Below are 15,580 nucleotides of genomic sequence, written 5' to 3'. Positions count from 1 at the left end.
TTAAACTATCATTGGAATCACGAGAACAAAACTGAAGGAACCATGCGTGCTTTGGGGTCCAAGGGGTCTCCAAGCGCACGGGTTCGAATCCTGTCCATGGTCCTAGTGTAGGTTGGGCTTCCTCGCTCGGGGCAACGGTTTCCTAGCGGGTGGGCTTTGAGATAGGTACATTAAAAAGTATTCCAGTGAAAACCCCAAGTGGTATAAAAAAAAAGAAAAAGAAACATGAAAACAAACAACTAATGGTCGTTTTTCAATGTGAAGGAAAGGAAGGAGGGAGGAAGACGAGATGGGAAGTTATATAGGAGAAAAAGAAGAGAAAGAGTGTAGGGGGGACGGAAGACGGAAGCAAGGATAAGGAAAATAAGTCGGTAAAAAGATTATGTGCCGTGTTTTAGTGGTGTGAGGAGGTGCCTATACCAGTGAAAGGGTTGGTAAAGAAAGTACCGAGTCTTGGTTATCTAAAATTCATTCAATTCATTACTAATACTGTTTGCCGTTAGCGAATTGGACTCAACCTTCTAATATGTAGCATAAAAAAAAAGGTGACAATAAAAACGTTACTCTTACATTACGTTTTCTTTCAGCAGTGTACTCTAGGTTAGGTTCCTTTCTCTGTTCCGCCTCTGGTCTCCTGTATCAGTTAATATAAAAGGAGTAATATCTATGGTTTTGACTTCCTGCCTCCAGTATCTTCTTGTACACTTAAATGAATGAATATTAAGGATACTTCCATTTCCTGTGCCGTTCCCTGTTTTCCTGCAGCCTTATACGCGTGCTGCAAATATGGTAAACTTTATGATGACGTAAGCGAAAACTATTGCAAAAATTCAAAGCATTACTGGCATGAATTACAAAATCTACATCCACAGCAAAAAAACATCTAAGATAAGCGATAAAACTATTCAAAGCAAGAGTTTGTTAATGGTTTGTGAAAGATTGCAAAAAGTGGTCATGAAGAAGGCGGCGGCTGGCCTATATAACGCGTCCAAAGCCCCTCAGCCTCAGTACACACGCTGACTCCATCACACCACCATGAATACCAAGGTGTGTGTGTGTGTGTGTGTGTGTGTGTGTGTGTGTGTGTGTGTGTGTGTGTGTGTGTGTGTGTGTGTGTGTGTGTGTGTGTGTGTGTGTGTGTGTGAGTGTGGGTGTGTGTTCTTTGAATTATGTAAAATACCCTAAACAAGTCCATAAAATCGGCCACATACTCATCCTTTTCCTGTTCTTACATCTCACCAGGTCTTCCTCCTTCTGGCCATGGCCGCCCTCGCCGCTGCTGACTTCAGCTACGGCAGGCCCGACGTGAGTCCCTCATGTTTGTTGTGATAATTAGTTGAGTTTGAGATGGAATCATGAACAACTTTTAACAATGCAAGAAGTAAATCTCACGATTGATTGGTTTCTATTCAGAGTCACTCCTTCGAGTCCTATGAGTCTGATGAGTCCAGCGAGGCCAAGTACGCCTTCCAGTGGGCTGTCAGGGACGACTCCACCGGCAACGACTTCGACCACCAGGAGGCCCGTGACGGCGACGACACCCAGGGCGTGTACACTGTGCACCTCCCTGACGGCCGCCGCCAGACCGTCACTTACGTCGTGGACGGTGACGACGGCTACGTGGCCGACGTCAAGTACGACGGCGAGGCTCGCTTCCCCGACTCCTACTCCCGCGAGTCCTTCGAGTCCCGCTCCTTCGAGTCCCGCGAATACCGCCCACCCAGGCCCGCCTACTTCTATGGCTCCAACGAGTCCAAGTAAACAAACAGACCATCATGAACACGTCTCCTGCTGGACACTCGACCTCCTCCACCGAGACTGCTATTTATTGTCCCTCTCATTGCTGACAATGAGAACCTGCACATTATTTATTGACAAATAAACTATGCAAACATTACCTAAATCTGTCAATGCAATGCCACTCACTGGAAAATATTACCAAACTAAAATCACGTTTAATGTTAGAAAGAAACATTGACATTAGTCTCACCTTAACAGCTGCACCCAACAATTAGACAGATTCGTGTGATACACAGATGACACCACACGCAACACTAACAGTAGTACACCAGCACGTCTGATCTTAGTGCTTGCCAGAGCATTGCCGACAATCAAAAAGGCAAATAGATTTACCAAAATATAACTCAATAAAAAGAAATATTAAAATAACGGTGATCAAGATGAAGATGACCATGATGATGATAATGACGACAATACCACCACCACCACCACCACCACCACCACCACCACCTGTACAACAACAAAGGAGGAATTTCTCACACGACAACACTAAACTTTACTCAGGCGATGAGACAGTCTGGAAGGTCGCGATAAGGATACCCAAGGCACTGTGAAAATGTGTAGAGAGAGAGAGAGAGAGAGAGAGAGAGAGAGAGAGAGAGAGAGAGAGAGAGAGAGAGAGAGAGAGAGAGAGAGAGAGAGAGAGAGAGAGAGAGAGAGAGAGAGAGAGAGAGAGAGAGAGAGAGAGAGAGAGAGAGTTTTATCAATATCACAATGTCATTCCACCTTCCTGCAACAAACAAAAACTGAACACACAAGACACGCAAAAAATGCCTCATAAAAATAAGGTGCCTTTTGCAGAGAGAGAGAGAGAGAGAGAGAGAGAGAGAGAGAGAGAGAGAGAGAGAGAGAGAGAGAGAGAGAGAGAGAGAGAGAGAGAGAGAGAGAGAGAGAGAGAGAGAGAGAGAGAGAGAGAGAGAGAGAGAGAGAGAGAGAGAGAATCCACGCAACCTCTAACACAAACAATTCTCAAGTCTTTATGCCACAAGGGAAAACCAAAACTCGTGTGCACGTCTGGTAAATACATTCCACACCTGCACTTCCACCAAGGTGAGCGAAGCGTAGGTGTGCTCAGGTAGGTAAGTACAGAGAGAGATCAGGTGTCTTGTCTCTGGTGTCTGAAGGCCTAAACGTATAAGCCTACGTAAGGGATTGAAGTGAATGAGTGAGGGAGTTGTCTGCAGAGTGGCTTGTGTTTGTTTATGTGTGTATTTGTATCAGTGTTTGGTTTGTATTTTCACTTGGCTGAGTTCAGTTTTGTAAGTTTTGTAATGTTCAGTCTTGTGATGGGAAGTTATTATAGTTTTCGTTAAAGTTATGTATTGTGTGCCCATAAGTTTCTGTAATGTGTGTGTGTGTGTGTGTGTGTGTGTGTGTGTGTGTGTGTGTGTGTGTGTGTGTGTGTGTGTGTGTGTGTGTTAACGGCTTGCCATAATATTCAAGATCAGGCAGAAATTTCAATGCACAATAGATACGTATCCAATTTCAATTCATCTGCTAAACATGTTGAGCTTTGAACGAACCTTAGATAATAATCCTGTTTCGTTATGTTTTTTTCATTCTTACAATACACCTCTTAAATTTCAGACTTATCTTGCCGATAGTCTTGAAATACAATGGTAGTTTCAACGCAGTATATCTATCGATCTCTTAGTATTGCATAAATCGATCTTTTAGTATTGTATATGTCGATCTTTTATATTAATATTTTTTACTAATACCTAAACTTTGCTGCACACTCCTACGCACGAGGAATGCAAAAACACGAGCCATTTAAATCTTCAAAGGTCCAGAATCACTCACACTAACCAGAAGAGATAAGAGTAAAATAGAAGTAAAAGAAAAAAAAAAACTAAAATTAATCAGGTGTTCATTATAGTTAAGAGTTTTCATTACATTTCGAGGTCAGTGAGTCAGATCCCCGTAACAGATTGTACCTTCTTGTCGCACTGTCAAAATGTGTATTCATCCTGCCTGAACTTTCACTTGTTTGAGCACTACCCTAATTCGCAAGTTACACACACACACACACACACACTTACACACACGTGCTGTATATGCACTACTAATATTCCTAATTTACTCCATTAGGGCAAGGTCAACAGTGTGACCTCCACGACGGAAGCAGCAGCAGGCAGGGCAGGGCCACCAGGTGAGCAAACAGGTGACCAGGTGTGTGTGGGTGTGTGCCTGTATACACCCGGTACACCCTTACTACACGTGCCTCCACCCACCAGCCATTCAGCACGTCCACAGGCTCGGGTAGGCCACTATATCAAAGGTGTTATTACCAAACCACTGCGATCAATACGGAGTTAAAATTTTTCTGCCTCCCTCTTTCGTTCCCTCCCTACCGTTCCCTCACTTCCTCCTCATCCCTCCTCCCTCGCCACCCACATTCCAGCACCCACACCCGCCCCCACCCTCAAGCCACCACCACACCCTTCGTTACCACACTCTTCCTACACCACACTTTCTCCCTCCTTTGCCTTTACATGGCTTGATTAACAAATGCTGGTATTTCTCTCACGCTCAATATCCATTATAGATTTTCCACTTTTTAATTAGTACAAAAAGGTCAAAAGATTACTAGGTATTGTATTGTCGAAATGTGACATTTTACCCTGAGCTGCAATGTGACAGGGCATAGCAGTACTGGTGGTGGTGGTGGTGGTGGTGGTGGTGGTGGTGGTGGTGGTGGTGGTGGTGGTGGTGGTGGTGGTAGTAGTAGTAGTAGTAGTAGTAGTAGTAGTAGTAGTAGTAGTAGTAGTAGTAGTAGTAGTAGTAGTAGTAGTAGTAGTAGTAGTAGTAGTAGAAGTAGTAGAAGAAGAAGAAGAAGAAGAAGAAGAAAAAGAAGAAGAAGAAGAACAACAACAACAACAAGAACAAGAGCAAGAAGAACAAGATGATGATGATGATGGTGATGATGAAGAAAAAGAAGAAGAACAAGAAGAACAAGAACAAGAAGAACAAGATGCAGAAGAAGAAGAAGAAGAAGAAGAAGAAGAAGAAGAAGAAGAAGAAGAAGAAGAAGAAGAAGAAGAAGAAAAGTAGAAGAAGAAGAAGAAGAAGAAGAAGAAGAACAATAAGAACAAGAACAAGAAGAGCAAGAACAAGAAGAACAAGATAATGAAAAAGAAGAAGAAGAAGAAGAAGAAGAAGAAGAAGAAGAAGATGAAGACGAAGAAGAAGAAGAAGAAGAAGAAGAACAAGAAGAAGAAGAAGAAGAAGAAGAAGAAGAAGAAGAAGAAGAAGAAGAAGAAGAAGAAGAAGAAGAAGAAGAAGAAGAAGAAGAAGAAGAAGAAGAAGAAGAAGAAGAAGCAGCAGCAGCAGCTCTGGAACTCCCTGTCTGTTTCTGTATTTCCTTCTTCCTACGACTTTACTTCTTTTACGAGGAGGTTTCAAGACATTTGCTCCTCAATTTTTGGCTAAATCTTTGCCACTCTTTAAGGGAACCAGCACTTCAGATGGACCTTTTTTCTAAGTATTTTGTTGCTCTTAGCTGGTTTTCCTCCTGTATAAAAAAGTAGTAGTAGTAGTAGTAGTAGTAGTAGTAGTAGTAGTAGTAGTAGTAGTAGTAGTAGTAGTAGTAGTAGTAGTAGTAGTAGTAGTAGTAGTAGTAGTAGTAGTAGTAGTAGTAGTAGTAGTTCTATACAGATAAGATGGATACAAAGCCAGTGTAATATTTATGATCACCGCCTCCTCTTCCTGCACTGACAGTAAATCTTTCCACACCTACAGATAATGACATCTGCGAACCATACTGCATGCACCTGAGGCAGACTCTCGCTGCCAGCCCCAACACACTTTAATTAGCAGACCTACTTTACCATAAACACACCTTTACAGTTTCACTCAAATGAATGACCGTCACCATTTATGTCGCTTGGTTCTTAAACACTCAAAGCCACAATGATGAGTGGAAGAAAACATCACTAATAACAATACTCAAATCACATCTACTTTAAGATGAATAATGGTAGTGCAGCGAAAAAAGAAAGTAAAAAAAGGCCCCCTCCTGCCCACCTAAATAATAGTGGGTCAAATCATGCAGAAATCACTTCAGAAATCTCTTTCCTTGAACAAGTACTGCTCAAGGTTATTCTCCACGGGGGCGCTCCACTTAGCAGGGAGCGAGGCTACGGGGCAAAAACTCAGTGGGAAGCGTATATATTGGAGGCAGCGAGCGGGACCCACACAGTCAGCAGCTGGACGCCAACCAACCACCATGAACGCAAAGGTGAACACCGCGCCATGCCACACCTCGCGGCATCCACTCACTCAGAAACATTCCCGGGAAAAGATAGAGAAAATGTCAAATTGTTGCGAGTTTACTTTTAACAAACGAGTTTCTTGGCGGAAGCAGCAACTCTCTCGTATCTCTACAAGGCGTAATGTGACCTTGTTCTATCAACACTTTGGATTTGTTCAAGCTTCTGTTCAATTACGTTTCTCGAAGTCACAATGTTTTCGCAACTACACTTGTTAATTGTTAAGAAGTTTTGATTCCCAACACGTGACTAATCCAGCGTTCCTCTCTTGAATAACAGATTGTGATCCTCCTCGGCCTGGTCGCCATGGCCGCCGCCGACAGTGATGAGTTCAGGGGTTACCGCGCCCCCAGGGTGAGTCTCAGCAGCAACACATTCAAACCTTGTGACATAAACAATAGTAACGAAAGAAATTTGTCTCTCTCACGGGACATGGATAATTCTTCGGTCACTAATAATGTTGCTTTGACAGGCATCCTCCGAGGAGTCGTACGAGTCCTACGAGTCCTCCGAGGCCCAGTACAACTTCCAGTGGGCCGTGGACCACGACCCCTCCAGCAACGAGTTCGGCCACCAGGAGGCCCGCGACGGTGACAACACCAAGGGCTCCTACTACGTGCAGCTTCCCGACGGCCGCCTGCAGCAGGTGACCTACTACGTGGACGGCGACTCTGGCTACATCGCTGACGTCAAGTACACCGGCTCCGCCTCCTTCGAATCCGACGAGTCCAACGAGTCCTTCCGTTACTACGGATCCAACGAGTCCAAGTAAATCAGACGCTGACCTCACCATTCTCCATGGACAAGGCCTGATGTGTACAAGTCCTCAACGTGACCTGTGATGGTCGTGTATCTATCTATTTATTTTTCTATTTATTAAACATCCTTCTCGCATGCTTTGTTTCTATTTCATTCTACCAAACCCTCACAAACAATGACGCGGCAAATGTCTCGCCTAGTTTCAAGTTTCAGCCAGTTCTGGTAGTGACAAGTGCGGCGAGGTGAGGAGATGCTCGGTGGTGTATAAGGCAGTGTAGCACATGATCACCCTTCTTAGACAGCCCTGCATGATATCATTGCTCTGAGCGTATATTCAGGTTTACTCACAGTGTCAATCCGAGTGCATGACCTTTCCAAACAATTAACAAAAAGCTGGTCACCTTAACTTGGGATTAATTCATGCCTCGAAGTGGAATGTGTGTGTGTGTGTGTGTGTGTGTGTGTGTGTGTGTGTGTGTGTGTGTGTGTGTGTGTGTGTGTGTGTGTGTGTGTGTGTGAACAATACAACTATGCTGATGGTAAGCAACAGAACATAACGGTATATTACTGAATGAAGAGAGAAGAGAGAGAGAGAGAGAGAGAGAGAGAGAGAGAGAGAGAGAGAGAGAGAGAGAGAGAGAGAGAGAGAGAGAGAGAGAGAGAGAGAGAGAGAGAGAGAGAGAGAGAGAGAGAGAGAGAGAGAGAGAGAGAGAGAGAGAGAGAGAATAATAAAAAAAAAACACATCAAGACATCAAACTAATAATAACAATAAAACACACACACACACACACACACACACACACACACACACACACACACACACACACACACACACACACTTGCACATCCCTGCCACTCAAGTCCAACACACCCATCACTGACACACTACTACTGGCTGCAACTATATTCCAGCTCTCCTCTTAAACACCTGTTATTAATATTCTTAACTTATGCAAATGGCGCACTGACAGGTACTGGTGTGGGGAACAAGGCCAGGTGGGAGAGAGAGTGGTGGCGAGGCTGTCTTCCTGTCTACCGCCCTGTCTTTTGCTAATTGAGGTTTACTTGTCTGTGTGTCTGTCAGTTTGTTTTTGTTTTGTTGTCTATTGCTTCGTCTATAGCTCTATCTATCTGTCAATTCCTCTGTTTATTAGCCTATTTTTCTGTATAACTACTTATTCCTCTCTCTGCCTGTCTATTCCTGTCCATCTGTCTGTTCTTAAGTGTACTTGCTAATACTCCTGTCTATCTTTCTGTTTCTCTATCTATTAATCTCTCTAGCTGGTCCCCTATTTTGTCTACCAGTTAAATGTTCTGTCTACCTGTCCTTTCCTCTCAATTGCCGTCTAGCCGTCTATTGTTCTGTTTACCTGTCTATCCACCTGTGTGCCTCGTGTTGCCGTCCATTACTACCTGTGCTTATTACAGGTAGCAGCGACTGACAGGTGTAAGATTGCGTGGTCAATGGTTAACCAGGCTTCTTTTTTTTTATTTGCCCTTCCTTCTCTCTCTCTCTCTCTCTCTCTCTCTCTCTCTCTCTCTCTCCCTCGCTAGCCTTCCTTTCACCTCATATTTATAGCGACGCTTACATAACTAACTAGAACACTCCACACTTAGGTATGCATATGCCTTCTTTAGCAAATCACTAAAGCCGTATAAGGCCTTGCCCGTCTGTATGGCACGGTGCTGCATCAGACTTTCTACTTACTCCACTCTCAATTCTTCCCACGTTACTCTGCAGAGGTTCCACTGATAAACTCCGGAGCTCTTTGCCTTGCTCCATTTTCCCTCTCTTCTCATGACTTTATTGATCTCATCCTTATTCTTCTCACGGTGTTAATTGAAGAGGCACCTTCATGCATATTTGCTTCGTGTCTATCACATCACTTATAAATTCTTTTAGTCTTTTATTTTCTGCTTGTTTTTACTCTCTGTTCTAAAACTTTCACCCGCTTAAAAGACACTTCAATGGATAACAAAAACAAACATCACACATCTACAAGTCACACCTAAAACACTACGCCTCCTGTTTTTTATCTTATCTATTTGTTCCTCTATCTGTTTTAAAATTTCTGTTTACAAACGAGAGACTAACTAAAGATTACAAAACGAGAACAAATAGGTACGCATCTTTGTCTTTCGTGGAGCGCTTCATTACCTAGCGTTACACTGCCTGCCGGAACTGTGATATCCTGGCACTCCATCAACGACTTACTTCAGGAGAAAATATTGTCCCATTACCCGAGCCATTGACCTTAGAAGGTGGGACTAGAGTCACTGGCCGGCCTTGGGAGGTAGCTTGTTGCTGGGATGGATGCGTGAGGGGCTGGCTCTGCGCGGGGAAAGGGACGAACGGTGTGAGACTAAGAGAACTTTACACTTTCCGGTTTATTGCCCCTCGCTACGGGATGAGAGGTAAAACAGGGTTCAAATCAGGGTGGCTAGTTTAGTTCAGGTGTCTTGAAACGTGTTGAAATAGCGATGAAATGGACGAAAATAGTTAGAAATGAACACAGCGGAGCAGCTCAAAGGCTTATCCGGCGTGGCTACAATGAACAGACAATATTTTAGTACTCGGCTGCTCTCCATCATTGTGATAGAAGGCTGAAAGGTTCATCAATAGTTCGGTCATGCATGTTTTCTTATTCATTAAAAAAACAATCGATTTCCTTTTGTTTTCCTAACCGTATTGCTTTAGATGACCATTCCTCAAGGATGTACGTAGTTATTAGTAACTCTTAAAATGCGTTGAAACCTATTCTTGCTTTTACTAGCAATTTCAATCATGAATTGATTTTAATGTTGCCACGTGTGTGTGTGTGTGTGTGTGTGTGTGTGTGTGTGTGTGTGTGTGTGTGTGTGTGTGTGTTTCACTGTTTGATCTGCTGCAGTCTCTGATGAGACAGCCAGACGTTACCCTACGGAACGAGCTCAGAGCTCATTATTTCCGATCTTCGGATAGGCCTGAGACCAGGCACACACCACACACCGGGACAACAAGGTCACAACTCCTCGATTTACATCCCGTACCTATTCACTGCTAGGTGAACAGGGGCTACACGTGAAAGGAGACACACCCAAATATCTCCACCCGGCCGGGGAATCGAACCCCGGTCCTCTGGCTTGTGAAGCCAGGGCTCTAACCACTGAGCTACCGTGTGTGTGTGTGTGTGTGTGTGTGTGTGTGTGTGTGTGTGTGTGTGTGTGTGTGTGTGTGTGTGTGTGTGTGTGTGTACTTTAGTAGTCAATACAGCTGCTATACAATTTCGGCTGACCTTCATAGGACATTACAAAATGGGAGTGGTCGGCGGCAGCCAATACGAAACTACATGTAAAAACTAGGTGAGCGACGCGCCGCTGCCGGTATATATTGCAGGCAGCGGCCGGGACCATCACAGTCAGCTTCTGCATCGACTCCACACACACCATGAACGCCAAGGTGACTAGCGGGGCCTCACTGGAGGCAGGATAAACACTGCAATGTTAACAGCACACCTGATCATAGTCAATCCGGCTCAATGAGTCTTTTGTCACGCTTGCCGTGCGTCACTTGTTCACTACCAATCCATCACACAAGGCGCCGTGACTCACTTCCTTCATTGTTCCTTGCAGATCGCCATCCTCCTCGCCCTCGTGGCCGTGGCCGTCGCCGACAGAGGCTACGGCTCCCACAGCGTAAGTTTTCATTCACTCTTGTCACACTTGGCTGCGTCTCTCGCAGCAGTCTGGTGACTGGTGATTGGTGACTGGTGACTGTAGGGAGATGAAACCAAACACTGACACTACTTCCTTCTTGTGTTGACAGTCCGAGGAGTCCTACGAGTCCTCCGAGGCCCAGTACAACTTCCAGTGGGCCGTGGACCACGACCCTCCAGCAACGAGTTCGGCCACCAGGAGGCCCGCGACGGTGACAACACCAAGGGCTCCTACTACGTGGAGCTTCCCGACGGTCGCGTCCAGAACGTTGCCTACTACGTCAACGGTGACTCTGGCTACATCGCCGACGTCACCTACACCGGCTCCGCTGAGTCCTTCGAGTCCGACGAGTCCAACGAGTCCTTCCGTTACTACGGATCCAACGAGTCCAAGTAAATCACCGGCTGCCTTCCTTTCCTCCTGCACCGACATGACGTGTTCAAATCTTCAGCGTGACCCTTGATGGTTGCGCATGTATTTATTTCTTTATTTATTAAACACTTTTGATGCATTCCTTGTTTACTTCCCAACATCTCTCAACACTGTGGCAGCAAAGCATACCCAGTGCCGGCAAGCTCCTCCACTTCCACACCGGTCACAGGAATTTTCCCATGGAAGTAAATATTTGTATTTTGGGCGAAACAAACTGATGATGATGAATACAAGGAACACGCAGTGGGATAAGGAATTACGTGTACTGATACGCTAGCAGCACTGAGGCGGAAAACTGAACTAATAATGATGATAACAACTGTGATAGTGGTGGTGGTGGTGGTGGTGGTGATAATTAGAAGCAGTTGTGCCATGGTTTCGCTACTGTAATTCCATACTAACACGGTGAGTCTAGTGGCCAGGTGGCTCAAGGTGGCTGGTACAATACACTGCAGGTGGCAATGTATTGCAATGCTTGTGTTGAGGAAAACAGAATAGAAACTACACAAGTATTAGAGCTAAAAATGTCAAATACTTGAATGAAGTAATAAAAAAACTAATGATTGTTTTTGTATGAGAATATTTATAAACAGAAAGACATTACGCAGTGATGCTGATATACATTGATAAGATATAAAAGCCGCGAGCGCGCGTGCGCGCGCGCACGTGTGTTTCTGTGTGTGTGTGTGTGTGTGTGTGTGTGTGTGTGTGTGTGTGTGTGTGTGTGTGTGTGAGAGAGAGAGAGAGAGAGAGAGAGAGAGAGAGAGAGAGAGAGAGAGAGAGAGAGAGAGAGAGAGAGAGAGAGAGAGAGAGAGAGAGAGAGAGAGAGAGTAACAATCTATTTCTCCTATTTTCCTGTATGCTGAGCGTTCTTGAATATACCTCTACATTCTAAGTTGCAATGGCTACCGCTTATGATTACAAATTCATTGAACTAGTTTGAATCCGGGTTTACGCAGTCGGGGCGCAGCTCACCCATTTAGTATTTGTCTTTGCTTCCGGTGGACTAGAAAGGGAAAACCTGGGGAAGGCAAAGTGTGGAAACCCGGACGTCACAGTAGCGGCTGTCTCGGGATGAGGGGGTGTTATCCTGCAAAGGATTGTGAGGCTTTGTCATGTTTCTATTTGTGTACTTACTAACATGTGACGAACGTGGGAGGCGAGATCTACCACTGGACATCATCCACAGCTGGGTGTGTCAGCCAAGAAAAGGTGAGTCGTCATAGGAGGATGTGTAAGCCAGAGTGTAGGGCATTTAGGTTCTTTAAAAGGCCAAGCGTGATGTCAACACAGCCTGAAATGTTGGCCAGACATCCAGGTAAAGATCACGTCCTGAACTGGGCAATGATCAGCAGACTTGGCGTCTTGAGCTTCTCTAGTCTCTGTGCACAGCTCTGTACAATCATTACATATTTTATACAAAGAACGAAGCTTTGAAAGGTGTTATTTCTCATCTTTTCAAGGCCAAGCTGTCGCTGTCTTATACAAGCTAACAAGTGGATGACAGGGAGACGAGAGATAAGCCCACAATCCGCTCCATCCTGTTCACGGCTTTGCCTTTACCTTGCTTTGCATTACAGCACTGTAGTTGATGATCAAGGAAATTCTGAGGAGAAAAAGTGGAGAATTCTGCCTAAAAGTCTTAAAATAGACGATGCATAAATAAGAAAAATGTAAAACCGTAACTTGACAATGACAACGTCCCATAACACTGATCACCCACCACTCTTCCAATCCGCCGGGCAATGCATGACTCGCACACACTGACACGTAAAAGTTCCACGTTGGTCCTATAATGTTTATCAAGAAGACGATAAAATACCACAAATATACAGTAAATTATACTCAAAATAAACAAAAAAGATGAAAGACGTATAAGGCAACTGACTATCACATAACTTTCACAGGTAAAACAGGTTTCAATTTTTAAGGCCATAATAATTTGCAAGAACCACACAAATTTAATAGTTTCTAAGAACCACGTGTGTGTGTGTGTGTGTGTGTGTGTGTGTGTGTGTGTGTGTGTGTGTGTGTGTGTGTGTGTGTGTGTAATTCACCTCGGTCGTCTGTTGGTCACCCAGCCAGTCTTTCCCATTACGGAGCGAGCTCAGAGCTCATAGACCGATCTTCGGGTGTGTGTGTGTGTGTGTGTGTGTGTGTGTGTGTGTGTGTGTGTGTGTGTGTGTGTGTGTGTGTGTGTGTGTGTGTGTGTGTACTTTAGTAGTCAATACAGTTGCTATACAACCTCGGCTGACCTTCATAGGACATTACAAAATGGGAGTGGTCGGCGGCGGCCAATACGAAACTACATGTAAAAACTAGGTGAGCGACGCGCCGCTGCCGGTATATATTGCAGGCAGCGGCCGGGACCATCACAGTCAGCTTCTGCATCGACTCCACACACACCATGAACGCCAAGGTGACTAGCGGGGCCTCACTGGAGGCAGGATAAACACTGTAGTGTTAACAGCGCACCTGATCATAGTCAATCCGGCTCAATGAGTCTTTTGTCACGCTTGCCGTGCGTCACTTGTTCACTACCAATCCATCACACAAGGCGCCGTGACTCACCTCCTTCATTGTTCCTTGCAGATCGCCATCCTCCTCGCCCTCGTGGCCGTGGCCGTCGCCGACAGAGGCTACGGCTCCCACAGCGTAAGTTTTCATTCACTCTTGTCACACTTGGCTGCGTCTCTCGCAGCAGTCTGGTGACTGGTGATTGGTGACTGGTGACTGTAGGGAGATGAAACCAAACACTGACACTACTTCCTTCTTGTGTTGACAGTCCGAGGAGTCCTACGAGTCCTCCGAGGCCCAGTACAACTTCCAGTGGGCCGTGGACCACGACCCCTCCAGCAACGAGTTCGGCCACCAGGAGGCCCGCGACGGTGACAACACCAAGGGCTCCTACTACGTGGAGCTTCCCGACGGTCGCGTCCAGAACGTTGCCTACTACGTCAACGGCGACTCTGGCTACATCGCCGACGTCACCTACACCGGCTCCGCTGAGTCCTTCGAGTCCGACGAGTCCAACGAGTCCTTCCGTTACTACGGATCCAACGAGTCCAAGTAAATCACCGGCTGCCTTCCTTTCCTCCTGCACCGACATGACGTGTTCAAATCTTCAGCGTGACCCTTGATGGTTGCGCATGTATTTATTTCTTTATTTATTAAACACCCTCCTGTATTTCTTGTTTACTTTCCATTATCTGAAGCAGCGAAATATTTTGCCAGCAATCTCCTCCACCTCCATAGCGGTTACATGAACCTACGCCTGGAAGTATACATTTGTATTTTGTGTGAAGCAAACCAGCTATTAAGACTACAGAGAACACACCATAGAATAAGGCAGTGGGTCTCAACTCGTTTCAGACAACGGACCACCAAAGCAATAAATGAGAAAAAGTGTACCATTTTAATTTTGTGCAGTGGTAAAGTCAATGGAACAGCACAGATGCTGCAAACTGCATACGTCTGCCCAATGCACCACATGGCATCGTAAGTGATCTGAAATACTTAAGTGTGATCATCCCTGTTGCTTTTTCAATGAAGAAATTTTGTTTTAGACAACAAATTTTAAAACCAAATCCACGTTGATACCTGTAAACAAGTCTAGAGTGAGTAATACCAGTAATGAACAGGGCAGTTCAGTGGCTGTCGATGAGTGGCCCGGTGGTCCGCAGGCCACGAGGGTTGGGCGACTCAGTACACTACAACGGGTTGTTTGGGGAACCCTCGAGAAGATACAGTGTGGAACGCCAGGTGTCGCAGTGGCTCTGTGTCCAAGAGTAAGGCATCAGTGTGGCACCTAACAAATCAACAGGATGGACCGTCACGTGTGTAATACAAGTACATATTTAGGCTGGTTATGTATAGCGGCGCAAATCTTGAGTATTAGTTACAGCTTAAACTTAGAATTTTCAAGTATTACTTAACAGCTTCAAGCTCAGCATTCATAACAAATTTCTTAAACAAAAATGAGATACATACACAGCTAAATAATCATTACAATCACAATATTCGTTCTAAATTTCGCATACAAGGTTTGTCAGCAAATACTGAGCGATTCCTGTGGGCGATCGTAGGAAGTCATCATGGGCCACCAGTTGGGAACCGCTGCCCTGAGGTGTTCTGTGCCGACGAGACGTGTTTACGTAATGTCCCGGCTTGTCAAGGCGGCTGGTTTGTGTCGCCAGTAATGAGTTTTATTTCTCTTAAGGAAAGCCACACCAACGAACAGTAACATGTATAGTATAGCTTGAAACGTGAATATCGGAATGAAATGATGAAAAATAAATGAGTAACTTTTGTTCAAGAGTACTAACAAGTAGTAAGAGAGAGAGAGAGAGAGAGAGAGAGAGAGAGAGAGAGAGAGAGAGAGAGAGAGAGAGAGAGAGAGAGAGAGAGAGAGAGAGAGAGAGAGAGAGAGAGAGAGAGAGAGAGAGAGAGAGAGAGAGAGAGAGAGAGAGAGAGAGAGAGAGAGAGAGAGAGAGTAATTTGCTTCATGTATTTTTGTGTGTGTTCCATGTACTTCAATACTTCCCAGCATTCCGTGGTGAAGCGGCTACCTCGCCTGGTTAGAAATCTACGGGACTCGGACTGAACTAGGGTTGGGCGACTC

The 15,580-nt window shown here is 45.1% G+C and overlaps 3 protein-coding genes across 3 annotated transcripts; all 3 read left to right on the top strand.

Annotated features, from left to right (window-relative positions):
* Window positions 1-1,020: 1,020 nt before the first annotated feature.
* On the top strand, window positions 1,021-1,897 carry LOC123501292 (cuticle protein 19-like). The gene is made up of 3 exons (XM_045250049.1): window positions 1,021-1,047; window positions 1,243-1,305; window positions 1,414-1,897. Exons 1-3 carry the CDS (start codon window positions 1,036-1,038, stop codon window positions 1,759-1,761), a joined length of 423 nt encoding a protein of 140 aa, XP_045105984.1. The 5' UTR covers window positions 1,021-1,035; the 3' UTR covers window positions 1,762-1,897.
* Window positions 1,898-5,958: 4,061 nt separating this feature from the next.
* On the top strand, window positions 5,959-11,038 carry LOC123501515. The gene is made up of 8 exons (XM_045250370.1): window positions 5,959-6,040; window positions 6,351-6,425; window positions 6,544-6,839; window positions 7,803-7,827; window positions 8,260-8,278; window positions 10,179-10,270; window positions 10,444-10,506; window positions 10,637-11,038. The coding sequence occupies exons 1-8, from the start codon at window positions 6,029-6,031 to the stop codon at window positions 10,988-10,990; spliced, it is 936 nt and encodes a 311-aa protein (XP_045106305.1). The 5' UTR covers window positions 5,959-6,028; the 3' UTR covers window positions 10,991-11,038.
* A 2,247-nt stretch (window positions 11,039-13,285) lies between these two features.
* LOC123501305 (pro-resilin-like) lies at window positions 13,286-14,146 on the top strand. The gene is made up of 3 exons (XM_045250067.1): window positions 13,286-13,378; window positions 13,552-13,614; window positions 13,745-14,146. The coding sequence occupies exons 1-3, from the start codon at window positions 13,367-13,369 to the stop codon at window positions 14,030-14,032; spliced, it is 363 nt and encodes a 120-aa protein (XP_045106002.1). The 5' UTR covers window positions 13,286-13,366; the 3' UTR covers window positions 14,033-14,146.
* Window positions 14,147-15,580: the final 1,434 nt, after the last annotated feature.

This window comes from Portunus trituberculatus, chromosome 9 (assembly GCF_017591435.1).
Source record: "Portunus trituberculatus isolate SZX2019 chromosome 9, ASM1759143v1, whole genome shotgun sequence".
Classification (NCBI taxonomy): Eukaryota; Metazoa; Arthropoda; class Malacostraca; order Decapoda; family Portunidae; genus Portunus; species Portunus trituberculatus.
This window is presented reverse-complemented; position numbering and strand designations above follow the sequence as displayed.